General features: G+C 45.8%; 1 protein-coding gene and 1 pseudogene across 2 annotated transcripts; both read left to right on the top strand.

Moving 5' to 3' along the window:
• The first annotated feature begins 10209 nt into the window (after nucleotides 1-10209).
• LOC129376593 (intraflagellar transport protein 46 homolog) lies at nucleotides 10210-14314 on the top strand. Of its 2 annotated transcripts, none has more exons than XM_055056189.1 (5): nucleotides 10210-10664; nucleotides 11049-11344; nucleotides 12101-12194; nucleotides 12454-12585; nucleotides 12666-14313. In XM_055056189.1, exons 1-5 carry the CDS (start codon nucleotides 10536-10538, stop codon nucleotides 13017-13019), a joined length of 1005 nt encoding a protein of 334 aa, XP_054912164.1. In that variant the 5' UTR covers nucleotides 10210-10535; the 3' UTR covers nucleotides 13020-14313. The 2 variants fall into 2 exon arrangements, with proteins under 2 accessions (XP_054912164.1, XP_054912165.1); XM_055056190.1 differs by having other exon boundaries at nucleotides 10582-10695; nucleotides 12666-14314.
• Nucleotides 14315-14568: 254 nt separating this feature from the next.
• LOC129376594 (RPA-related protein RADX-like) lies at nucleotides 14569-21910 on the top strand (annotated as a pseudogene).
• The last annotated feature ends 3931 nt before the right edge of the window (nucleotides 21911-25841 follow it).

The raw sequence follows: 25841 nt of genomic DNA, 5'->3' as shown, positions 1-25841 counted from the left end.
TCTCCATCCAGGAGGGTCTCTGTCAAAGGTCAGGGGTCAGCAGCTTCTCTTTAGTTGTGCAACATGTTTTATTCATCATGTCTGAATCCTTCGTTCTTCTTGTTGGCGTTTAAACAGACTATAGAATAAATGCTTTCCCAATTCTCTGCAAATAAACAGAAAAACAAACAAATGTGTTGTTTTTATTGTACTAATTAGTGTGAATTACATTTAACAAACTCGTCAAATTAACCGTCAGTTTTATCTATAAATGTTGATCAGGTTGGATTCTCTCTGCAGGAAAACCACCAACTGAAGCCCCGCCCATGAATGAAGCCCCGCCCATCACCGAAGCCCCGCCCACAACTGAAGCCCCGCCCACTTGCTCACCTTCCCCTCTCCTCATCGTCACTCTGCTCTGCCACCTGGTGGTCATGTTCCTGTTCTTCATCTGCAGTTTCCTCTTGGGTTTTCATCTGGACTCAGAGCCAAAGGTAAAACCCTGAATCATTTCCTGACCTGATGATCCAACCAATCACTGACTGACTGAAGGTTTTCACTGGTTCTGCTTTTATTATATTATATTTGCTTTATTAATGTCTCTTATTATCCAGTCTCCTGAATTAGTTGCATTCATGGTAATAAATGTGTTTTTCTTTAACTTCCTCTGAATACAGGAAGTGACCCGTCACCGTGTGTGAAGATGACTCCGCCCCCCCAGGCTGAGCTGGTACCACATGATGATGATGATGATGATGATGATGATGATGATGACGTCACCACAGAGTATCACTTCTGAACAGTTTCATCCTGATCTGCTGCAAATTTCATCTTGTTCTTGGAAAATTGTTTTAATGGATGAATAATTAAAACCTCATAATGAATAAAACTCAAGATCTTTAATTCCATCAACAGTTTTATTAAAACTCCACAAACATTGAGGAAAAGACAATGAAACCCAATTTAGAGTAAAAGAGGAACAAAGTGAAACTCTGATGTTGATCCTCTGTGATTTTCTTCATCATCCTGTAAAAGTCTTTCCTCCAGTCTCACATCAGACTCTCCAGCCAAACACATGATGGCGTCAATGTTTCCTGGTTCTGATGAAGGTTCTGTTCTTTTCCACCCAGTGAGGCAGGAAAGGAGGAACTGAATGACAACCAGAACCTAGAATGGCAGTTTGGGAACCCGACCCACAGAATGAACCGGATTCAGTTTTACTGAGTTTTTATGACATTTTTAAAGCTGCAGGTTCTCTGGGTTTTTACTCTGACTTGTTCCACTAGAGCTGAATGATAAATATGTTTTTGTTTTATGTTTCTAAGGTTTTCAGAAAAGGCAGATTTTAGTGATGAACCAGTTAAAATCATTCAGACTCAAAGCTGCAGAGCTTTGGGTTGTTGAACAGGCAGGAAACTGAGGTTAAATGGTTTCAAGGTAACAGGAAGTGGTCAAGAAAACTCAGACATGTTTTATCATCCTTCCTGCTGAAGCTTTAGCTGTTCAGACACAGCTCTAAAGTTTCTCTATCATGTCCATCCAGTGGCTGGAATGGATCAGCAGCAGCAGAAACAGAAGAGATGAACTTAATTCATCACAGATGAGGAAAACATTTGGCCCCATATTGTGGATGGATATTCAGAAACTGACGGCCTAAAGACAGTCTATGAGTTTCACGGTTGTTTAAAACACAGAAAAGTGTTTCTACTGAAAGATAAATATCTGTAGAGACGATTAACATTCAAGGAGATTTCTACAGTGAACTCACAAGCTGACGTTTTTAAACCTGAATGTTTTCTTGCAGGATCTTTTCATTGAGTCCAAATGTTGTCAAATGATGCTGAAGACAGAAACTCTGGTCTGAACCTGCTGGAAACTCTGGTTATTTAAAGCAACACGAATGAATTGAGCTGATCTGAAGCAACAAGATAAGAGAAAAAACAAGAGCAAAAGTTTAAACCAAATAAAAGATGCAGAAGTTTGAGATGATTTGACAATCAGGAAACTGAAGTTAAAAGTCTTTAAGTTGAGCATCAAGATGTGATCAAGAAACGTTTTTATTAATGTTCAAAATGTTTAGCAAAAACTTTGTGGTCGACTAAAAGAGACGCAGAGATCCAGGAAGAGGAAGAGTTTGTTCTCAGCGAGTCAACTGCTGCTGGTCTCATTGGATCCAGCTGCAGAATGGAGGGAACATCTGTCCACAGGCTGCTGGGTGAGTCCATCTGCTGGATGTGTGCAAATGTTGAGAGACGATCACTGCTGCTTCCCACAGCAGAGCTGATTAAAGCTCCAACTAACCTGAGAGTCATTTCTCTGCAGCTCTGATCTCTCTGCTGAGCCGCTCAACAAACCAAGGTTACAACCTGATTCTGATAACTCTAGATCTAGACTGGATCCTGTTGCTGGAACTAATGAAATGTTTTATTATTTCAGTTCATCTGACTGTGAGTCCCAGCAGATCCCAGTTCTTCATGAGAGAATCAGTGACTCTGATCTGTGAGGATGAAAACAGATCAGCTGGATGGACAGTGAGGAGAAACACCAGCAGAGAGACCAGGAAGCCATGTGGAGATGGATGGGGAGAAACTGATGGTTCTACCTGTAACATGACCTACATTCTCCAGAAGGATACTGGTCTGTACTGGTGTGAGTCTGGATCCTCCAGCAGCAGCAGCAGCAGCTGCAGCAGCAGCAGCAGCAGCAGCAGCTGCAGCATCCAGCTCTCTGTCTCTGGTAAGATCAGACTGTGGAGTTAGTGTTGCTGTGTGGAAATGGATGAAATGCTGTAGTTTGTCTCTGTGTTGAAAGGATCAGTGATCCTGCAGAGTCCTGTCCTCCCTGTGATGGAGGGAGATGACGTCACTCTGATCTGCAGAGCAAGGAATCCAACCCACAACCTCCCAGCTGCTTTCTATAAAGATGGCTCCTTCATTGGTGATGGATCAGCAGGCAGCATGACCCTCCTCCATGTTTCCAGCTCTGATGAAGGCCTCTATAAATGTAGCATCAGCGGTTCTGGAGAGTCTCCATCCAGGAGGGTCTCTGTCAAAGGTCAGGGTCAGCAGCTTCTGTTTAACATGTATATCACTACAACTCTGTCTCTGGATATTTAGTTTTCTTCCAATGATCTGAACTCTCTATAATTGTTCTATCAACAGTTTTTCTAGCGTCTAAATGTCAAATATTGATTTGAATCTTTGAGACAAATTATCAGAATATTCATGTTGCTTTGTCATCAATGAGAAGCTTCATCTTCTATGGCTGATGATGTTTAAATTTAATGCATCTTGTTTTCTGAAATCATATTAAAATGTGTTTGTAACAAGACTGTAACAGATACAAGAATAAATGCTTTGTTCTCTGCTAACTGAACTGATCAAACACAGTTTAATGTTTTATTTGTGTTCCAGTGATCAGTGTGAATAATAACTAATGAATTCATCAGTCAGACACAAACATTCCTTCAGTTTTATCTATAAATGTTGATCAGGTTGGATTCTCTCTGCAGAAAAACCACCAACCACAACCCTTCCCATCACTAAAGCCCCGCCCACTCCTGAAGCCCCGCCCACAACTGAAGCCCCGCCCACTTGCTCACCTTCCCCTCTCCTCATCATCACTCTGCTCTGCCACCTGGTGGTCATGTTCCTGTTCTTCATCTGCTGTTTCCTCTTGGGGTTTTCATCTGGACTCAGAGCCAAAGGTAAAACCCTGAATCATTTCCTGACCTGATGATCCAACCAATCACTGACTGACTGAAGGTTTTCACTGGTTCTGCTTTTATTATATATTATATTTGCTTTATAAATGTCTCTTATTATCCAGTCTCCTGAATTAGTTGCATTCATGGTAATAAATGTGTTTTTCTTTAACTTCCTCTGAATACAGGAAGTGACCCGTCACCGTGTGTGAAGATGACTCCGCCCCCCCAGGCTGAGCTGGTACCACATGATGATGATGATGATGATGATGATGATGATGACGTCACCACAGAGTATCACTTCTGAACAGTTTCATCCTGATTTGCTGCAAATTTCTTCTTGTTCTTGGAAAATTGTTTTAATGGATGAATAATTAAAACCTCATAATGAATAAAACTCAAGATCTTTTTTAATTCCATCAACAGTTTTATTAAAACTCCACAAACATTAAGGAAAACAATGAAACCCAATTTAGAGTAAAAGAGGAACAAAGTGAAACTCTGATGTTGATCCTCTGTGATTTTCTTCATCATCCTGTAAAAGTCTTTCCTCCAGTCTCACATCAGACTCTCCAGCCAAACACATGATGGCGTCAATGTTTCCTGGTTCTGATGAAGGTTCTGTTCTTTTCCACCCAGTGAGGCAGGAAAGGAGGAACTGAATGACAACCAGAACCTAGAATGGCAGTTTGGGAACCCGACCCACAGAATGAACCGGATTCAGTTTTACTGAGTTTTTATGACATTTTTAAAGCTGCAGGTTCTCTGGGTTTTTACTCTGACTTGTTCCACTAGAGCTGAATGATAAATATGTCCTGCAGTTCCTGAGAAGATGAACAAGGCTTCGGGTTCAGGTGTGGATTTAAAGTGAAGAGTCGTTGATGAACATCAACGTTACATCCAACCTGGAGATGTTGATGATCAGCTTGATGACAAACTGATTATTTTAGGATTCTGCATCCTAAAAACTCTGATGAGCTTTTCATCAGTGTGATGTTCACTTCCCTGTCTGGTCTGTGCTAAAACGCTGAGAGGCATTCAGTGATGCTTATGGTCTGGATTATGCTCATCGGTTTCATAATGACAGTTGCAGCTTCAGAACCAACAGGCCTGTAGCTGTGGCAGACAATCCTTGATGCTGTGGTGAACTGAGGAAATCAAACTCATGTCATCAAGCCAGGGAGAAAAATGATCTTTAAACTGAATATAATCAAAGGTTGTAATTCAGTGACAAACTGTAATTTGAACCTTAGTGCAATGCCTAAAGCATTCATCTTCATTGATGATGGACATGGCAGAGAAAACGTCTGGACTGGATCCAGAGCAGAAACTGAATCTATAAACCTCCTGGAAACACATTGTAAGAGCCAAATAATCTAAATGAGCATTACCTGTGGCACAGCTGTGACAGTTAATGGTGGGTGTGTCGTAAGTGGGCGTGACTGTCACTTAGTATGAATGAGAGCCGTACTGACGTGCTGGTTCACTATGTAGAAGGAAACGGGTGCGCCGGGCGGAGGGTCATAATTTCTGTTGACCGTGTTAAATATAGTTTATTGTTAGCATCATTATGATTTAGCCTGGTCAGCATGTGTCAGTTTTAAAGTCTGAAGTATTTAAGATGATATATGAAATAAATTGATGGTAACAACAACAAAGGAGCCACTGGAAGTTATTGGAACACGCGTCATGACAGCTACAACCTGCCCAGTTAACCCTGTGCGACCTTCTATATTATTGTTAGTTTTTACCGCACAATTACACAGGAAACAATCTGACCATGTTTATAAGCAGAAATTATTATTTTAAAGAAGCTTTTCCATGAGTTTCATGGTTATTTCTCCATGTTTGCCCAGAAAAGTGTTTCTACTGCACAATAAATGTCTGTATCTGATCAACATTCAAGGAGATTTCCACAATGAACTCACAAGCCGATGTTTTCAAACCTGAATGTTTTCCAGCTGGATCTTTTCATTGAGGCCAAATGTTGTCAAATGATGCTGAAGACAGAAGCTCTGGTTATTTAAAGCAACATGCAAGAATTCAGTTGTACTGACCAATTTCTGAGTGAAGGAAGGTGAGAATATATTTTTGCAGTTGTTCCCAAAATCTTTATTTGGCTTCAATAAAACAATGAGAATGAAATATTTTTTAAATTCTCTGTTCAACTGGGAGCGATCAGAGAGGAGCAGCTGCTCATACAGCATCTATAATAAAATCTCTTGATTTCACAAGTGATGCTCTGTGGTGACATCATCATAGTCACTGTCCAATCCCTGCTCAGTCTGGCTGGGTGGGGTCATCACCATGGAGACTGAAGAGTCACTTCCTGCAGTCACAGGAAGTTAAAAAAATAAAGATAAATTCTGACTTCAGGTCAGTGAATGTTTCAGTGTTTCACCTTTGACTCTGTGTCGACATAAAGACACCAGGAGGAGAGTGGAGACGCAGTACGGACAGAAGACCAGCAGGTGGCAGAGCAGCCTGACCAGGAGGGAGGGAGGAGGTGGAGAAGTGGGCGGAGCTAAAGTTGAAGGTTTTTCGACAGAGAAAATCTGATCAGTTCAATGTTGGAGAGAAAATGTTTTGATCTGAACCTGACGTTCCTGACCTCTGACCTTTGACAGAGACCCTGCTGGATGGAGACTCTCCAGAACCGCTGATGCTACATTTATAGAGGCCTTCATCAGAGCTGGAAACATGGAGGAGGGTCATGCTGCCTGCTGATCCATCACCAATGAAGGAGCCATCTTTATAGAAAGCAGCTGGGAGGTTGTGGGTTGGATTCCTTGCTCTGCAGCTCAGAGTGACGTCATCTCCCTCCATCACAGGGAGGACAGGACTCTGCAGGATCACTGATCCTTTCAACACAGAGACAAACTACAGCATTTCATCCATTTCCACACAGCAACACTAACTCCACAGTCTGATCTTACCAGAGACAGAGAGCTGGATGCTGCTGCTGCAGCTGCTGCTGCTGCTGCTGCTGCTGCTGCTGCTGCTGCTGCTGCTGCTGCTGCTGCTGCTGCTGCTGCTGGACGATCCAGACTCACACCAGTACAGACCAGTATCATGTTTGTAGAGGCTGCTGATGTTACATGTAGATCTATTTAATTTGCCCCATCCATCTCCACATGGCTTCCTGGTCTCTCTGCTGGTGTTTCTCCTCACTGTCCATCCAGCTGATCTGTTTTCATCCTCACAGATCAGAGTCACTGATTCTCCTCTGAAGAACTGGGATCTGCTGGGATTCACAGTCAGATGAGTTGAGCTGCAGCTCAGCAGAGAGATCAGAGCTGCAGAGAATCTCAGATCAGCTTGCAGTTTGTCCTCCATAAAGTCAGCAGAGTAAAATGAGTCGTTAACTTACAGATCAGCCTCAGTAGAGATGTTTCCTCCATGCTGCTGCTTGATGATCTGAGGTCAGAGAATAAATGAACTGTGTGGCTTCACACTCTCAGTCCTCTCTGCTCTTTGGTTTCCTCTCAGATGCAACAAAAATGATCTGAAGCAACAAGATGAGAGAAAAGAAACAAGAGCAAAAGTTTAAACCAAATAAAAGATGCAGAAGTTTGAGATGATTTGACAATCAGGAAACTGAAGTTAAAAGTCTTTAAGTTGAGCATCAAGATGTGATCAAGAAACGTTTTTATTAATGTTCAAAATGTTCAGCAAAAACTTTGTGGTCGAGAGGCAAGAGGAAGAGAGCGAGTCAAACTGCTGCTGGTCTCATTGGATCCAGCTGCAGAATGGAGGGAACATCTGTCCACAGGCTGCTGGGTGAGTCCATCTGCTGGATGTGTGCAAATGTTGAGAGACGATCACTGCTGCTTCCCACAGCAGAGCTGATTAAAGCTCCAACTAACCTGAGAGTCATTTCTCTGCAGCTCTGATCTCTCTGCTGAGCCGCTCAACAAACCAAGGTTACAACCTGATTCTGATAACTCTAGATCTAGACTGGATCCTGTTGCTGGAACTAATGAAAGGTTTTATTATTTCAGTTCATCTGACTGTGAGTCCCAGCAGATCCCAGTTCTTCATGAGAGAATCAGTGACTCTGATCTGTGAGGATGAAAACAGATCAGCTGGATGGACAGTGAGGAGAAACACCAGCAGAGAGACCAGGAAGCCATGTGGAGATGGATGGGGAGAAACTGATGGTTCTACCTGTAACATGACCTACATTCTCCAGAAGGATACTGGTCTGTACTGGTGTGAGTCTGGATCCTCCAGCAGCAGCAGCAGCAGCAGCAGCTGCTGCAGCATCCAGCTCTCTGTCTCTGGTAAGATCAGACTGTGGAGTTAGTGTTGCTGTGTGGAAATGGATGAAATGCTGTAGTTTGTCTCTGTGTTGAAAGGATCAGTGATCCTGCAGAGTCCTGTCCTCCCTGTGATGGAGGGAGATGACGTCACTCTGAGCTGCAGAGCAAGGAATCCAACCCACAACCTCCCAGCTGCTTTCTATAAAGATGGCTCCTTCATTGGTGATGGATCAGCAGGCAGCATGACCCTCCTCCATGTTTCCAGCTCTGATGAAGGCCTCTATAAATGTAGCATCAGCGGTTCTGGAGAGTCTCCATCCAGCAGGGTCTCTGTCAAAGGTCAGAGGTCAGCTGCTTCTATTTAGTTTTGCAACATGTTTTATTCATCATGTCTGAATCCCTAATTCCTCTTGTTGGCGTTAAAACAGATTATAGAATAAATACTTTCCCAATTCTTTGCAAATAGAAAAAACAAATATATAATTTTTATTCTACTAATTAGTGTGAATTACATTTGACAAACTATGAGCCCTCAGTTTCATCTATAAATTTTGAATTGATCGGGTTGGATTCTCTCTGCAGAAAATTCAACAACCAAAGCCCTGCCAGTTTGTGTGGCTCCGCCCACAGCCGGAGGTCCGCCCACTCATGAAGCCCCGCCCACAACTGAAGCCCCGCCCACTTGCTCACCTTCCCCTCTCCTCATCATCACTCTGCTCTGCCACCTGGTGGTCATGTTCCTGTTCTTCATCTGCAGTTTCCTCTTGGGGTTTTCATCTGACTCAGAGCCAAAGGTAAAACCCTGAATCATTTCCTGACCTGATGATCCAACCAATCACTGACTGACTGAAGGTTTTCACTGGTTCTGCTTTTATTATATATTATATTTGCTTTATTAATGTCTCTTATTATCCAGTCTCCTGAATTAGTTGCATTCATGGTAATAAATGTGTTTTTCTTTAACTTCCTCTGAATACAGGAAGTGACCCGTCACCGTGTGTGAAGATGACTCCGCCCCCCCAGGCTGAGCTGGTAGCACATGATGATGATGATGATGATGATGACGTCACCACAGAGTATCACTTCTGAACCAGACAGTCTCATCCTGCCTCTGTCTTCCTCTTCATTTTCTGGGAACATTGCTTTAAGGCTTCTATTTTTTTTTTTTTAAAACTAATTTGTTTAAACTGTAATCTTCAACTTTGGAATAAAATGTGGAGTTAATGTTTAAGTTTGTTCTTTAAATATTCACAGGGAATGATACTAAAGCAAATCTCAAAGGTGAAGCAACTTGATTAGTCAGATTATGTGAAAACTGAAACTGAGCTAAATGAACCTTAAACTGCATAAAACCCTGATGTGCAGAAACAAAGGCACATGTTTAATAAGGAAGCTGAAGATGCATAGCAACAACATGAACTCTGAAGTCAGGCTGTTCTCACCTCTGGTACAGTTTGTGTTTTCTGGTTTTGAAACGGTCTGACTTCCTCTGACGCAGTTTGTGGCAAACTTAGTCATCTTTGGGTCAAAGATGAACTTTTATAAAGGGACTTCCCAAAGCTAGGTATATAGGATTATTGTGTAGCACAATCAAGTTACAATGTTGTCTTCAGATGTTAGAAAAAAAGTTATATTTTTATGTTTACATCTCAACTATAACTTAGAAGAAATCTGATGTCATTATTTAATGCCTTGAAATTAGGCTTCTGTCTCTTTAAGAAGCTCCTGCTATTACTGAAACTCTGCCTTCAGAAAGTCATCACAACACAGCTCCTCTATTAACCCTTTAACATGTTTATCAGAGGTTCACTGAGAAGTAGCTCAGCAGACGTTTAGTCCAACAAGGTGTTTGAACGATGCCTTGTTGTTAATCTGGAGGAGACGAGTGTGGGAGGAGCTACGCCTCGGAGATGGAGCTCGGTTGACCCAGGTGTATTGAACAGTTGAATGGTTGTCCTGGAGATTAGAGGATTTCTCAAACATGCATGAAAATATCAAGGTAACACTCCAGGTATGTTTTTGATGAGAGAATAATATTATAACATGATGTAGAGTTCCAAAAAGTTGATTTTACATAATATCTAAGAGATTGGACTGTCTTTGGACTCAGAACCCAAACCAACATTTTTCAACTATATATTTGGGGCTACATTTGCAAAACGTTAGTGAGTTGTTGATTATGCCTTTCCGGGTTCTGAACGCCTGATTCCTCCTCCAGACCAGTAGGTGGCGCTGATGCTCCACGTCATCTGCTGCCTACCCTCTTCTGTTGCTAGGATACGGTACATTCCTCAGTTGCTTGGTAACTGCTGTAACACGAAGCGTTTGTTGGAAGATAAACAGATTCAAACTGCAGTCAGGCGACTATTTTCAGTCTCCAAACGATGAATTTGAAGTCTTCGCTGCGCTTTTACTTGGTTACTTTGTGGTTTTAGTCGTTTAAAAGCCGATTTACGAGCTGCTGGTAGCGGCTAGCTCCGTTAGCTCGGGCTAAAGCTCCGCTAGTTCTGTTAGCTTTCGGGACATCAGGGTTGAAGCTGAAGCTGCTGTGACCCAGGTACCATCCGAACCTCCTCACGCAGCTGTGTCTCATGGAGCGGACTGACCGGGGAAAGGACCCCCAGCTGCTGAGGAACCAACCCTACGACGAGAGTCTGGACGTGGAGGACGGAGAGGAGGTACCGAGTGTCTACAGCCCGACTCCCCGAGGACAGAGACAGGTACCCGGCCACAGCCTGCTGAGCCCCGCTGGTCAGTCTGGAAGCCGGGAGAATAAAACTCGGGAGTTTCAGGCTCAGAAAAGATTAATTTTATTATTTCCCCTCTAGAAAATTGTGCAAAATATAAATATTCAGCTTTAACAATTTATTTTTATATTTGTTTTTAACAGATAAAGTAATAAAATATGTTTCCTCAGTTTTTGACTACTTGAAATAATTCACAGATTAATGTAGTTTTTTCTAAACATCAATAAAGGGACCCCCCCTCCCCAGCCCTGCCCCTCTTAGATTAGGGTTTTCTACTTCCTGATGACCTTTGAGCTGATTCTCAGGGGTCAGAGGTCAGACTGCTTCTCTCTGACCTCCATGTTTTCCTCCTGTCAGACCGAGTGGAGCAGCAAGAAGGTTCTTGGCATCATGTCCAGCAGCAGCAGGAACCAGCTGGATGAGGAGCACAGAGCTGTGAGGGCCACAGAGCCGCTGCGGCTGAAGCCAGGGCCCGGTCTGACCCAGGAGGACGAGGACGAGGAAGAAGAGGAGGACTCCGATGAGGATGAGTCTGATGAAGATGACGATGACGATGAGCCCACTGAAACTCTGGAGGGAGTGTACGACCCTGCAGACTACTCCAACCTGCCGGTCACCTCTGAGATCAGAGAGTTATTCCAGTACATCACCCGGTAACCAGAGACACACACCTCAGTCCATCAGAACCATGTAGAACCAACAGAACCTTTGGTTCTGGCAAGGACCTGAATTCCACTGTAGAAGGTTCTGAACATCTGTCCAACTCAGTCAAAGCCGGACGGGTTGGTTCTGATAATATGGACTTAGTCCAATCAGTATGAAATCAATGTTTTATAATGTAAAATAGTCAGCATGCTAATTACAGCCCACATGCTATAGACTATATTTTGAACTTGAATGAGCTAAAAATTAATTAAAATGTGAAGGTTAGCTAAACAGCTTTCCTTAGCATATTAGTCACTAATAGTTACTTACTCTGTTCTGTTTACTATATAGAATTATTACATACATTTTAGCTTCAAGGCTAACGTTAGCATGAGTGCTAATGCTAGCATGATGACACCAGTAGGATGTGGGTTTCAGCAGAATGTTGACATTGACTCACTCTGTTCTACATGTAATGGACCTGGGCTTTTTCTCAGTGCATTTGCAGTTGAAGCTACAGGTTCTGGTTTCTGCGCTCTATGCTTGAAAGAGTCCAGTTGGTTCTGATCTGGATGTGATGTGTTATTGTTATATAATGGATCAGAACCATCTGGTTCTCCTGCAGCTTCACAGGTTAATGATGTAGAACTGAAAAGGTTATTTCAGGGAGTCCAGAATCAGTCCAGCATCAGAGTTCTGCAGGTTCTACATGCTGCACTGGGTCAGAACATCTGGATCTGACACATGGGTCAATTTCCTCTCAGGTATTCTCCTCCGAACCAAGAACTGGACCTCTGCCTCAAGCCCTTCATCCCGGACTTCATCCCTGCTGTTGGAGACATCGACGCCTTCCTAAAGGTACCAAACACTGGGAGCCGGGTCAGAACCAGGCCTTCTATTCATTTTTTAAATGGTTTTAGAACCGCAGTCCAGTGTGTTCTGAACCGGTCCTGGACAGAACCCCAGCTGTTCTCTATAAACTCTAAGAACCACAGTTGGTTCTGTTTGTTCTAAGGTTGCTGGAAAACGAACCCTGATTCAGAACTGGGTCTAAATCAAAACTTCAGAACCGTCTCAACTGGGTTGCCCTGATCTGAAATGTGTGTGGTGTGTTCAGGTACCGAGGCCGGATGGAAAACCAGACAACTTGGGCCTACTGGTTCTGGATGAGCCCAGTGTGAAGCAGTCGGACCCGACGGTTCTGTCTCTGTGGCTGTCGGAGGAAACCAAACAGCACGGAACCACAGAGGTACACACACCTGCACACACCTGCAGGCTCCAGGGTCCGGTCCGGTACCATCAGAACCCCGCTCTGTCTCCCCGCTGCAGCTGAAGAAGGTTCCGAGCGTGGCGGGCCCGCGGACCAACCCCCGGGCCGTGGACAGCTGGGTGGACAGCATCAGCGCGCTGCACCGGTCCAAGCCGCCGGCCAGCGTGCGGTACAGCAGAACCATGCCGGACCTGGACAGCCTGATGCAGGAGTGGCCCCCAGAGGTGGAGGAGCTGCTGGGGGCCCTGCAGCTGCCGCCGGCCCGCCTGGCCTGCAGCCTGCCGCAGTACGCAGACCTGGTCTGCAGCCTGCTGGACATCCCCGTCCACGGAACCAGGGTCCAGAGCCTGCACCTGCTCTTCAGCCTCTACCTGGAGTTCAGAGACTCCCAGCACTTCACCAGCCGAGTGTAGGCAGAGGTCAGAGGTCAGGGGCCTTAGTGCTGCATGGGTTCGGATGACTGAGGGGTTCTGGTTTCAGATTATTTCTCTGGTTCTGTTGTCAAATAAAGGGAGAGAGCAGGAGAACCGTACAGAACCAAGTGGTTCTGGTCATTTTACATCCAGCAGCTGGTTCTGGTTCCAGAGAGAAACAGTTTATGAAGTGAAACATGAACTCTGACCTGCCTGCAGCTGGCATCTGAGTCTCGGACGTCCCAGTGGCAGCGAATGCATCACCTCTTCTCCAACATGTCGACCTGAATCCAGACCATGGCAGGTGATCAGCATCAGTTTTACATTCAGGAAGTCTGACTTCATTTCCTGAAGCTTTGGAGGAGTGGAACCAGAACCCGGTCAGAACCACCAGCAGGGATGAAGGAGCAGAACCAGAGAAATCGTTGTGACTCCTGTTAATAATTAAACGTGTTAAATAAAACCTGAACTCTACCGACGGTCGGGTTCTGCAGAGTTCTGCTCAGGCAGAGACGCAGCGCAGTCCTGAACCTTAAAGGACTTCTGGGTCACTTTTTATTTTCCAAATAAATTACAACAATAATTACAACTGTATTTCAATATTTTAATGAGAATGCAGCTGAACTCAAGTCATTGTAGATATGATCCTTATTGAAAAGAAGGAAAACAACTTTCTGTCATTTTCAGCAAGATGGTTTCTGTTTACTTTTTTAGTAAACAGTTCAATAAGAATAAGATCCTTGTCACTTCATGAGGAACAGGTGAGTTTAGTTTATGATTAAAAGTAACACAATACCAGCAAAGAGAGAGCAGCTAATCAAAGACTGAGATAGAAGAAAAATGATTTTTATTTTAAGACAACAAACAACACAGAACCAGAACAACAGGAAACAGACGAGAGAAGAACAGCAGAACAATCAGGTGAGGAGGGACAGAAAGTGGCTCAGAGATCCTGGGAGGTGAGAACCAGAAACCACATGCTAGCCTTGTAATAAACATTTAAAATAATGTTTCACTGAAGCTTCAACATGATGCATGTATGCAGTAAAAAAATCACAACGATCACACAAATATTTCCATCAGTCTGAAACTTTATAACCTGAGGAGTAAATGAAAAATGGGAAAAATGATAAAATGTTTTTATTCTCAGAATGACAATATTATCACTAAAAATTAAATTACAGTCAATATTAAACCATTAACACACTAATACAACACATTAACAGAAATTAAACACAGCTAATTATTTAAAACAGACAATTAAGTGATTGTTTTGTTGAATAAAGATTTAATTTTACTAAATGATGTCTGTCTATTTTATCATGTTTCTCCTTTTCTTCACTGAAACACAGCAGGAGTTTCAGTTCATACACGATTTTAGCCCAGGAAGCAAAGAAATAAAAAGGAATGTTTTAATATATAATTATAATATATGTTTTATAAAATATTAATTAGAAGACGTAATTTTATTTCTCCATAAAGGAATCATTTCCACTCAGGAATAATTTCTCCATCTGTAGGCTCCACGGATGTCAGTTAGCCTCGATTTCCCACAATGCACCTCTCTGGAATTGACAGGGCTAACATGGCGGCCGACGGCTGCATCTTTCACAGGACCCTGGCCAGGTCCAGACCCGCTCCGAACCAGGTCAGAACCCAGAGTTCTGTTGTTACCGGTACCGTCCCGATGAGCTGAACGGGAGCAACAGCGGCTGTTAGCGGCTTCCGAACCGCCTTTGTGAGCCAATCCTCCTCCACCGGACTCCACTCAGAACCAGCTGCTTTAAGGCGGTTCCGCTTATCAACAACAGCAGCGGTTCTGTGGAGTTCAGTTTGGTTCGGGTTCTTATGAAACGCACCCAGACCTTCAGTTCGGCTGTTTATTAGCAGCTGATTAGCTGTAGCTGGTTCGGTTCTGATGGATTTTAACCGGTGCAGCGCAGGTAGATGATGTTTTGTGAATCTGACAGGTCAGGTTCTGATCACTTCAGAACTGTTAAAATAAAGAACCTTGAGATTGATCAGTTCATCCCGAATTAACTCTGTGGTCCTTATAACGCAGCTATTTTATTAAAAGATCAGTAAAATTATTAATTAATGAAAATAATGCTGGTTGGCTTCAATTTCAATATTTCCTAAGCAGGTTTAGAATGGGAAATATAATCCCTGAGTGCTGTCCTTTCTACTTAGTCTATTTGTTAACGTCAAAAAAATAATAAAATCTGACATAAGTTATTTATGCTCTGAAAGCTTTATTTTGCTGCCCCTGATTGGTTCCGATCCCTAATTGGACCAGATGAGCGATTCGGACCTGTGATCAAAATGAGATAAAATGGACCAATCACCTGCTGGCGCATCTTATTTAGTAAAATCATGTTCCTTGCATCCAGACTGGAAACTGCATTTTAATGGGGGATCAGTCACCCTGTTGTAGATGGTTCTGTCTGTGTTCTCCTCCATATCTCTTTGTTTTTTTCCCCTTCTGCTTGTCTTGCAGGCGTCTTCGTCCTCTCCAGTTGTCTGCAGGGAGTCCCTGCATGTTGTGGACATTCGTCGTTACAGCAGAGACCCGGCGTCCGCCATCTACTTCCCCCAGGCAGTCCTGAGTGGTGAGATGGACAGAGACAAGGCAGACACAGTGTCCTCTAACCTCTGTGACCTTCATCTGTCCTCTGTCTCCAGGTGAGGACCTGTATGACGTGACGCTGACAGACGGTGACTGCCGCCTCCAGGTGACTCTGGACCCCGGTCTGAACCGGCTGGTGGAGAGGCGGGTCCTGAAGCCGGGGTCCACGCTCCGTAACGCTGCCTTCATCCCGGCCCTGAGCGCCCAACTCCCAGAATGCCCTGGGGCCTCTGCAGACAGAGACAGGTGAGTGCAGCCAGGTGAGACGCTGTGTGGTGATGTCATGAGAGGAATTGACCGAGGCTCCGCCCCCTGCAGCTACAGGCTGGTGGGCGTTCAGGTTGACCATCATGATGAGGAGGAGGAGGAGGAGGGAGTCAGGAGGTCTGAGGCGGACTGGGACTCTCTGCCCTGGTTCGGACCATCAGAACCAGCAGGTGAGAACCAGCAGAACCAGTATCCAAACGTTTTAAAGCAAGTGTCCTGAAGAAGCTTATTTCCAATGGGAATGATTTCCAAGAATTATTTATGTTTATGATGTGATGAATGCTTCGGCATGCAGAAAATGTTGATGTTATTTATTGTAGGTCCAAATATTTAAAATGGTTTTGCAAAGTTGTTCTATTAAACTGAAGGCGTCTAGTTTTCAAATTCTTATTGAAAAGTTTATTGTCGGTTATAAAAGCAGGATTTGCGTCACTTTCTTTCAAAATGCTGGCAAATTTAATGAATTACTAGAAACTGGTTTGGTTGTCAGATTTTGAGTAAAACTCTGGATTAATTTGCTTCTATTAATTAGAAAAGTAATTAATAGAAGACTACTTTGTGTTATATTTAATCATTTCCATTGCAAGAAAATGATAAATTATTTTTAACTCTGATAAAAAATAAAAGGTGTATCAGTATTAACCTGCTTTTAAGAGGCCACAAAATGTGAGTCTGTGCGCCACGAATGGCCCCTGGGCCACACTTTGGACACCCCTGCAGCAGAATCATGAGTTTTTCCTGCCGTCTGATTGGTTTATGGCGGTCAGGTGCGCTGCTTCCTCTCAGAGCCAGCAGGAGCGTCTTCCTCCCTCTGTGGAATAACGTGGACTACAGCGGCGAGGAATGGACGGAGGCTCCGCCCACTGACAGCCTGGAGGAGGAGGAGGAGCAGGAGGAAGGTGGGGGCCAATCACAGCGCAGGCTCATCAGGGGAGTTACTAATTGATCCCTCACATCACCTGTGTGTGTTGCCAGGACGACAGCCGTCTGTTACCGTGTCCGAGCTGCGGGAACGCTTCCGGTCCGGTCGCCGCAGCGTCACCAGGGGCGCCATCCAGCATCAGCTGATCGTACGCATCATCAACAAGTCCCACCTGATGTACTACGGCAGGACAGACAGGAACTGTGAATGCCCATATAAGGTCAGTGGGAAACGCACAGTGTGAAGCTCGGTGGAGGACGTGTGATGCTGTGGGCCGATTTTCATCTGCAAAGCTGCGAATGAATCCGTCCAGAAAGAAACCTTCAGATGAAACCCTGAGCAGCTCCCGCTCCCCTCGGCCCGCAGCATCACCCCTCCACCGCCGTGCCCTACCGCTGTCTCCATGTGTGCTGCAGGCCGTGCTGCAGGCCTGCGACCGGACAGGAAGTGTGTGTGTGGTGCTGTGGAACAGTGTGTGTGTCAGCTGGTACCGCCGCCTGGAGCTCGGTGACATCATCAGCCTGCGACGCTTCCGGGTCAAACAGCACTACCCGGCAGAGGTCGACGACATCGGTACGAGGAACTCTGGACTTCCTGTGGAGTCGGAAACATTTTCAGCGCACTGCAAAAAACTAAATGTGTTTTATTGTGGTAACTAGTGGAAATACCTGGTACCTGTGAAATAAGAAAACTAACCGACAAGAAGCTTTTCAGAAAAAACGAACATTTCCCAGGTTGTAGGTGAAGTTCACTTTGTCCTCCACCGAGTTTCACCAACCTGATCCAGAACAGCTGAATGTGGGATTGGAGGTGGAGGGGTGATGATGTGGGCTCTTTGGACCAGGTTCTGCAGTCGTGACCCGGCCCGTCTTTGTTGCAGAGATCAGTGTGAACAGCAGGAACCCGGCAGCTCAGCTCTGCGTCGTCTCCGAGTCGTCCGTCTCACCTGAGAGCGTCCCGCCTGCGCCGTCATACAGCTTCTACAACAGGTCTGTCCCCGTCTGTCCCCGTCTGTCCCGGTCCAGACCGCCCGCTGACCCGCCTGTCCTGTCATCCGATGCAACCAGCAAGGACTTCCTGGAGCGTCGTCACGGCGCCCTGTGTGATGTCATCGGCCTGCTGACCTTCGCCGGGCGGTCGGAGCGAGTCCGGAGTAAAGGTGAGACAGAGATGTGACCCGGTCGTCTTCGGGCCTTTTGGGTTATCATCCCCAAACCTGATGTCAGGTACGACAAAGTCAGATTTAGTCTGAAATATTTATTTTTAAAATTTTCAGCTTTTATTCTGTTTTTCAATAATCTGAGAGTCTGTCTTGTTGTCATGGAGTCGTCTGTGAACTCTGAACTTTAGTGGAGTTAAACCGTCACTAAAAACATGTTAGACGACGTGAAGTGGACGACAGTGCAGGGCATTCTGGGTAAATATGACCAAAACAAACATGCTAGTCTCATGTTGAGGTCTGCGGCTAAAAACTCCAACACTCCATCTGGGTTCACGTCTCATGAAGAAGGAAGTTACGCTCAGTGTCTTCTTCAGATCATTGCCTTCAGTGGTTTTTGTGCAGCGCCTCCACAGGCGGGAAGGGGAACAGCTTTCTGAAAGGGTGTTAGGAACCACAGCATCTAGACATGTTGAAACCTTGACCCCAGTCAGACTGAATCTACTGGATTATCAGGTTTTTGAACATGGATCTTTTTTCTTGGTACATTTAGCAAAAAAACGAAACTGATGTTTTTTATTATATTTTGTTTTGTTTGTTCCTGGTCTCATGTTTCTGTTTCATCACATCACTTCCTGTTCACATCAGATGGTCGAGGGGCGGGGCTTCTGGAGTACCGCTGGCTCCAATTGGAGGACGGCAGCAGCGAGCAGCCAATCATGGTGAAGCTGTTCTCCACGTCGCAGCCCGAGACGCAGCTGAAGCTCCATCCATGTAGGTGAGCCTGGCAGCAGCTGCAGCAGCAGCAGCAGCAGCAGCAGCCCAGATGTTCCTGCTCTGTCTGCAGTGTCCGTGGTGGTCTGCACCCGCCTCCGGCCCGTCACAACCCACCAGAACCCCGGCTGGCTCTACCTCACCAACACCACCTACACACAGGTGTACTGCACAGGTAAGCCTCACCCTGCCGTTTCCTCTCCTGCTCCAGCCCGACCTCTGACCTGCTCTGATGGGCCGGCAGGGCAGGGTCACCACCCCCGGATGAGCTACCGGCGGCTGCAGCCGGTCTGGAGCTTCCTGCGGTGGCTGAGGGGCCAGGAGGACCAGCAGGTGCTGAGCAGGGCTCTGATTGGAGGATTCTTCATCTTCCCGCCTCCGCCCGTTCCTTGGAAACGCTCATGAGGGAGAGGAGAGGTGAGAGAGATGAGAGAGATGAGAGAGATGAGAGAGATGAGTAAAATAAAGTACTTTCAGGAGTATTTCCACTCTGATGTACTTTTATTAAAACGTTTGTAAAACTTTTATTAAAACGTTTGTAAAACTTTTATTTTAACGTTTGTAAAACTTTTATTTTAGCGTTTGTAAAACTTTTATTTTAGCGTTTGAATCCCGGCGCCGTCAGGATGGTGAAACGTTTATTGACATTTTTTTCATCTTTTCAAACTTTAATTTCTGCCTTTCTGGAGGAAAATGTACTTTTGTTGGATAATCGTTTCTTACTCTGAATAATTTTGAGTTAATGATTATAGAAACATTAGAAAAATGTTTCTTTTGCCTGATTTAGTTGTTTATAAAATTATTTTCATTTTCATCTTTAAAATCTTTAAAATAACATAATTTAATCTTTGATGCTTTGATCTCTCAAGTCGCCGTTTTTAGTTAAAATAAGTTCAAATAGTTTTTTCTCCTCACCTCTGCTGCTCGGTTCTGGTTCTGGTTCTGGTGTCCAGGTGAGATCGGGTTCCTGCAGGGGGCGGAGCTTCAGAGGGAGCTGGAGCGGCTCTGTTACCGGGAGCGACGCACCTTCTGCCTCCAGGCGACCGTTTCCATGGTTACCTACAGCCGCGCGGGAGAGGTGAGGCCGATCGGACCCGGTTCTGACCCGGTTCTGATCCGGTTCTGATCCGGTTCTGATCCGATCGGACCCGGTTCTAACCCGGTTCTGATCGGTTTTGACCCGGTTCTGACCCGGTTCTGACCCGGTTCTGATCCGGTTTTGACCCGGTTCTGACCCGGTTCTAATCCGGTTCTGACTCGGTTCTGACCCGGTTCAGGCCCGGTTCTGACCGGTTCTGGTCCAATCCTGACCCGGTCGGACCCGATGGGACCCGGTTCTGACCCGGTTTTGACCCGGTTCTGACCCGTTTCTGTCGTCCCCAGGAGGACCGCTGTTTGTTCTGGACGGACCGGCCGTCGTCCTCGCCGTGTCCGCCGTCGTCCTCGCCGTTCTGCCCGACGTCTCCGTCCTCGTCCCTCAGCGCGTCCACGCCGCGTCCCGCCGGCGCGCCACGGTGAGACGGCCGGACTCGGGGGGGACGTCTCCTCACGAGGACCGGTCTCAGGTCTCTGGGTTTGTCCCCGCAGGGGTCCGGCAGGAGGAGGAAGCTGCTGATGCCGGAGACGCCCAGCAAGAGGTCAGAGGTCACAGAGGACGCCTGTCTGTCTCAGTGTCTCTCTGATGGACGTGTTCTGTCTCCACAGGCGTCCTCTGCTCGCCGTCCAGCATGAACCCAACAGGACAGGTGAGGCGGTCGGGTTCTGGTTCTGTTCGCTCCGTACGGTCAGCAGGTCCAACGGGTCAGAACGCAGTCACTGGAAACATGGTGGAGAAAGAGTCTTCATGAGATTAAACCGGGTCAGAACCGGCTAACTGGTCAGAACCGGTTGGGTTGGAGTGGGTCAGTCTGTTCTGTGTTAACGGTCAGAACTGATCCGGACCTTCCTGGGCTTCCAGAACCAGAGATATTTCCTGTCGTTTGGGTCGTCAGGGTTGTAGGAGTTTTGGTTCAGCCAGCTGAGCAGCAGTGCTCAGCGGTTCCAGGGTTCTGTGGGGACCGGTTCCGGTTCTGGCTTTTGGTCCAGAACCGGATCAGGACCGTGTGGACCCGTCTCTGTGCAGTGATCCTGTTGAAGCCTCCATGGAGTTCGTGGTTCCCGCGGTGAAGAAGATGATGATGATGATGATGATGATGATGATGAATCATCCTTCGCCGCCGCCCGCCCTCCCCCCGACATTCCCACCCGTCGCCATGGAAACCTTGCCCACTGCACTTCGACTACAGTCACAGGAGGAGCAGGCTGCTGCCGTGGCGATGGGAGGCGGGGCCAGCGCAGAGAGCTTTGGCTCCGCCCCCAGAGACTACTAAACCGTGAGGCTGAGAGGTACCGACCCGCAGGGGAGACGCCGGTCAGAACCCGGGACGGACCCGGGTCAGAACCCGGGTCAGAACCGGTTCTGACTGTCTCTGGTTCTCCCTCAGCTCTGTCTGACGGCCTGACGATCGACGCCGTCTTCCTGCCTCACCTGTCCTCCGCCTCGCATCGCCACGCCAACACCTGGACCTCCATCCTGTCCCAGGGATCCTTCTCCTCACACACACCGCCGCCGACTCCAGGTGAGGCCAGAGGTCCGGTTTCAGAGGAGGACCAGAACCAGGAACTCAGCTGGAGCAGAAACACTTCAACATGTTTTCACTCCAGCAAAAGAGCAAAAGTCCAAGAAAATGATGACATCATCAATATTTAAAAATTACATCAGCAGAAAAAATATAAAGTTATGTGGAAATTTAGAATTTTGAAGATCAAAATAAACAAAATAAAACTTTCCAGATCCGTTTGTTTCAGTTTGTTGTGCCTGAAATTTTTATCCAAGTCAAAGTAAAAAATACTAAAATGACTTTAGTCAACAAAGTTGCTCTATAAATGTAACCAGTTTTACCCAGCCGGCCTCTGGGGGCGTCAAGCTGACCTCTCTCTCTCTCTCAGCTGACCTGATCGCCATGGCGCCGCCAGCTGGCCAATCAGAGGCTGGTCTGCGTCCTGGAGGCGTGTCACCTGGGCGGAGCCAGAACCGAGCTGGTTCTGAGTCGCGGTTTCCACCTGAAGGACTGACTGACACCTGCTGGTTCCTCCCAGCGACCCAGAAGAAACCAACAAGAACTTTTTCAATAAACATCAGAACCAAACGCATCCAGTGGTTGTCATGGAGACCGGAGCTGACGGGGGTCATGGTCTCGGTTCTGGTCCGACCCGTGTCCCACCATATCTGTTCCCCAGGGAAACACAAACATACAACAAGAGGCTCCAGGAAGTAGAATTTATTTATTGGGTTCAGTTTATTTAAGTGGCTCCAATTTAATGGACTTTTGTAAAAATTAATTTTACTCATTTTAATCCTGGTCACCAATCAAAGGATTTTCATTTCATTGACAATAGAAACCAGAAGAACTGATTCATCTGTGTGTTTGAACTGTTTTTGATTATAAAGTGCCAAATAAGTTTTACTTGAGTTTTCATGACTTTCTGTGTTTAAGAAAAGTAAAAAGTTAACATTTAGTTCTGAGCCGATTCTCCCTGCAGGAAAGAATCAACTGAACTTCTATAGATCCATGGAGAGAAAAGAATCAGATAAAGAATCAGATAAAAGAATCACATAAAGAATCGATAAAGAATCACAAAGAATCAGATAAAGAATCAGATAAAGAATCACAAAGAATCACATAAAGAATCAGATAAAGAATCACATAAAGAATCACATAAAGAATCACATAAAGAATCAGATAAAGAATCAGATAAAGAATCACATAAAGAATCAGATAAAGAATCAGATAAAGAATCAGATAAAGAATCAGATAAAGAATCAGATAAAGAATCAGATAAAGAATCAGATAAAGAATCACATAAAGAATCACATAAAGAATCAGATAAAGAATCAGATAAAGAATCACAAAGAATCACATAAAGAATCAGATAAAGAATCACATAAAGAATCACATAAAGAATCAGATAAAGAATCAGATAAAGAATCACAAAGAATCACATAAAGAATCACATAAAGAATCAGATAAAGAATCACATAAAGAATCACATAAAGAATCACATAAAGAATCAGATAAAGAATTAGATAACAGATGAATTGACAGCAAATGATGCAAACTGGAGAGTAGTAGGAGAAAATAGCAGAGTGAGGAAAACTGGTTAGGTTTTCCTCCAGCATATAGTTCAAGTTAATCTAACAAGTTTAGAACGAGAAGAACGAGACGTACCGCTGGCACCAGCTGGGACCACTGGGACCAGCTGGACCACTGGGACCACCGGCACCAGCTGGGACCACACCTGGACCAGCTGGACCACTGGGACCACCGGCACCAGCTGGGACCACTGGGACCAGCTGGGACCACTGGGACCAGCTGGGACCACTGGGACCAGCTGGGACCACCGGCACCAGCTGGGACCACCGGGACCAGCTGGGACCACTGGGACCACCGGCACCAGCTGGGACCACTGGGACCAGCTGGGACCACTGGGACCAGCTGGGACCACTGGGACCACCGGCACCAGCTGAGACCACTGGGACCACCGGGACCACTGGGACCACTGGGACCACTGGGACCAGCTGGGACCACTGGGACCACCGGCACCAGCTGGGACCACTGGGACCACCGGCACCAGCTGGGACCACTGGGACCAGCTGGGACCACTGGGACCAGCTGGGACCACCGGCACCAGCTGGGACCACCGGGACCAGCTGGGACCACTGGGACCACCGGCACCAGCTGGGACCACTGGGACCAGCTGGGACCACTGGGACCAGCTGGGACCACTGGGACCACCGGCACCAGCTGGGACCACTGGGACCAGCTGGGACCACTGGGACCAGCTGGGACCACTGGGACCACTGGGACCACTGGGACCAGCTGGGACCACTGGGACCACTGGGACCAGCTGGGACCACTGGGGATGTCTGGTGTTTCCCCACTGGGGTCACGTTATGGTCCCACCAGATGCTGGTTCTGGACTGGCCCAGTCTCTCTGTTAAAAGCTTTTATTTTCGGTCCTGTCTGTGTGATGCATTTTAATAATCATGGAGCTTTTCCAATCATATTTGACTGATTTAACTGATGAAAATGTTGTTCTAGTTATTCAGGGGCCCATAAAGCACATTTATATTGATTGCTCTGAAACATAGAATATAATGAACTTTATTGACGGGAAGCTCTGATCCGTCTTCAGGAAGCGTCTGATTTTATCTGTTCAGACACAAAACTGACAGCTGATGCTTACTGAGCGATACTGTAGCTTTAAATGTACTGAACTAAACAACAGTCACAAAACGTGTTTCATAGAAACACACAGCTGATGTGTTTCTATGACGACGGGACCACACATCCCACAGCATCACCTTAATGATGCTAATGCTAATGCTAATGCTAATAGCGTCGGAGCACAGCTGCAGATTTTTGTTGCTTTTAGTTGAACCTTTTACTGAGGCTTCAAAGAGACGCTGAAACTGTTTAGAGAAGATTTTAGGAGAGAAACGTTTTAAAACAATGAAACTAAAAGTTACAGAAGAAGTTTGAGTTGGTTTGACAATCAGGAAACTGAAGTTAAAAGAGTTTAAGCTGTTAGCAACAAAATATGGTCAAGAAAAGTTAGAGACGTTTTATTTTGTGGTCGACTAAAAAAAGCCAAAGTGTCTCATAAAGAGGAAGAGGAAGAGTTTGTTCTCAGCGAGTCAAACTGCTGCTGGTCTCATTGGATCCAGCTGCAGAATGGAGGGAACATCTGTCCACAGGCTGCTGGGTGAGTCCATCTGCTGGATGTGTGCAAATGTTGAGAGACGATCACTGCTGCTTCCCACAGCAGAGCTGATTAAAGCTCCAACTAACCTGAGAGTCATTTCTCTGCAGCTCTGATCTCTCTGCTGAGCCGCTCAACAAACCAAGGTTACAACCTGATTCTGATAACTCTAGATCTAGACTGGATCCTGTTGCTGGAACTAATGAAAGGTTTTATTATTTCAGTTCATCTGACTGTGAGTCCCAGCAGATCCCAGTTCTTTGAAGGAGAATCAGTGACTCTGATCTGTGAGGATGAAAACAGATCAGCTGGATGGACAGTGAGGAGAAACACCAGCACAGGGAATCAGTGTATGGAGGGATTTGGTAAACCATCTGGTTCTACCTGTAACATGATCATGTACCCATCAGACACTGGTCTGTACTGGTGTGAGTCCAGATCCTCCAGCAGCAGCAGCTGCAGCAGCAGCAGCAGCAGCAGCAGCTGCAGCATCCAGCTCTCTGTCTCTGGTAAGATCAGACTGTGGAGTTAGTGTTGCTGTGTGGAAATGGATGAAATGCTGTAGTTTGTCTCTGTGTTGAAAGGATCAGTGATCCTGCAGAGTCCTGTCCTCCCTGTGATGGAGGGAGATGACGTCACTCTGAGCTGCAGAGCAAGGAATCCAACCCACAACCTCCCAGCTGCTTTCTATAAAGATGGCTCCTTCATTGGTGATGGATCAGCAGGCAGCATGACCCTCCTCCATGTTTCCAGCTCTGATGAAGGCCTCTAAATGTAGCATCAGCGGTTCTGGAGAGTCTCCATCCAGCAGGGTCTCTGTCAAAGGTCAGAGGTCAGCAGCTTCTGTTTAACATGTATATCACTGTAACTCTGTCTCTGGATATTTAGTTTTCTTCCAATGATCTGAACTTTCTATAATTGTTCTATAAACAGTTTTTTTAAAAATGTGTTTGTAACAAGATTGTAACAGATGCTAGAATAAATGCTTTGTTCTCTGCTAACTGAACTGATCAAACACAGTTTAATGTTTTATTTGTGTTCCAGTGATCAGTGTGAATAATAACTAATGAATTCATCAGTCAGACACAAACATTCCTTCAGTTTCATCTATAAATGTTGATCAGGTTGGATTCTCTCTGCAGGAAAACCACCAACCAGAGCCCCGCCCACCACTGAAGCCCCGCCCATCACTGAAGCCCCGCCAATCACTGAAGCCCGCCCACTTCATCCTCCCCTCTCCTCATCATCACTCTGCTCTGCCACCTGGTGGTC

This window comes from Poeciliopsis prolifica, unplaced genomic scaffold (genome assembly GCF_027474105.1).
Source record: "Poeciliopsis prolifica strain line A6 unplaced genomic scaffold, Auburn_PproV2 SCAFFOLD044, whole genome shotgun sequence".
Lineage (NCBI taxonomy): Eukaryota > Metazoa > Chordata > Actinopteri > Cyprinodontiformes > Poeciliidae > Poeciliopsis > Poeciliopsis prolifica.
This window is presented reverse-complemented; position numbering and strand designations above follow the sequence as displayed.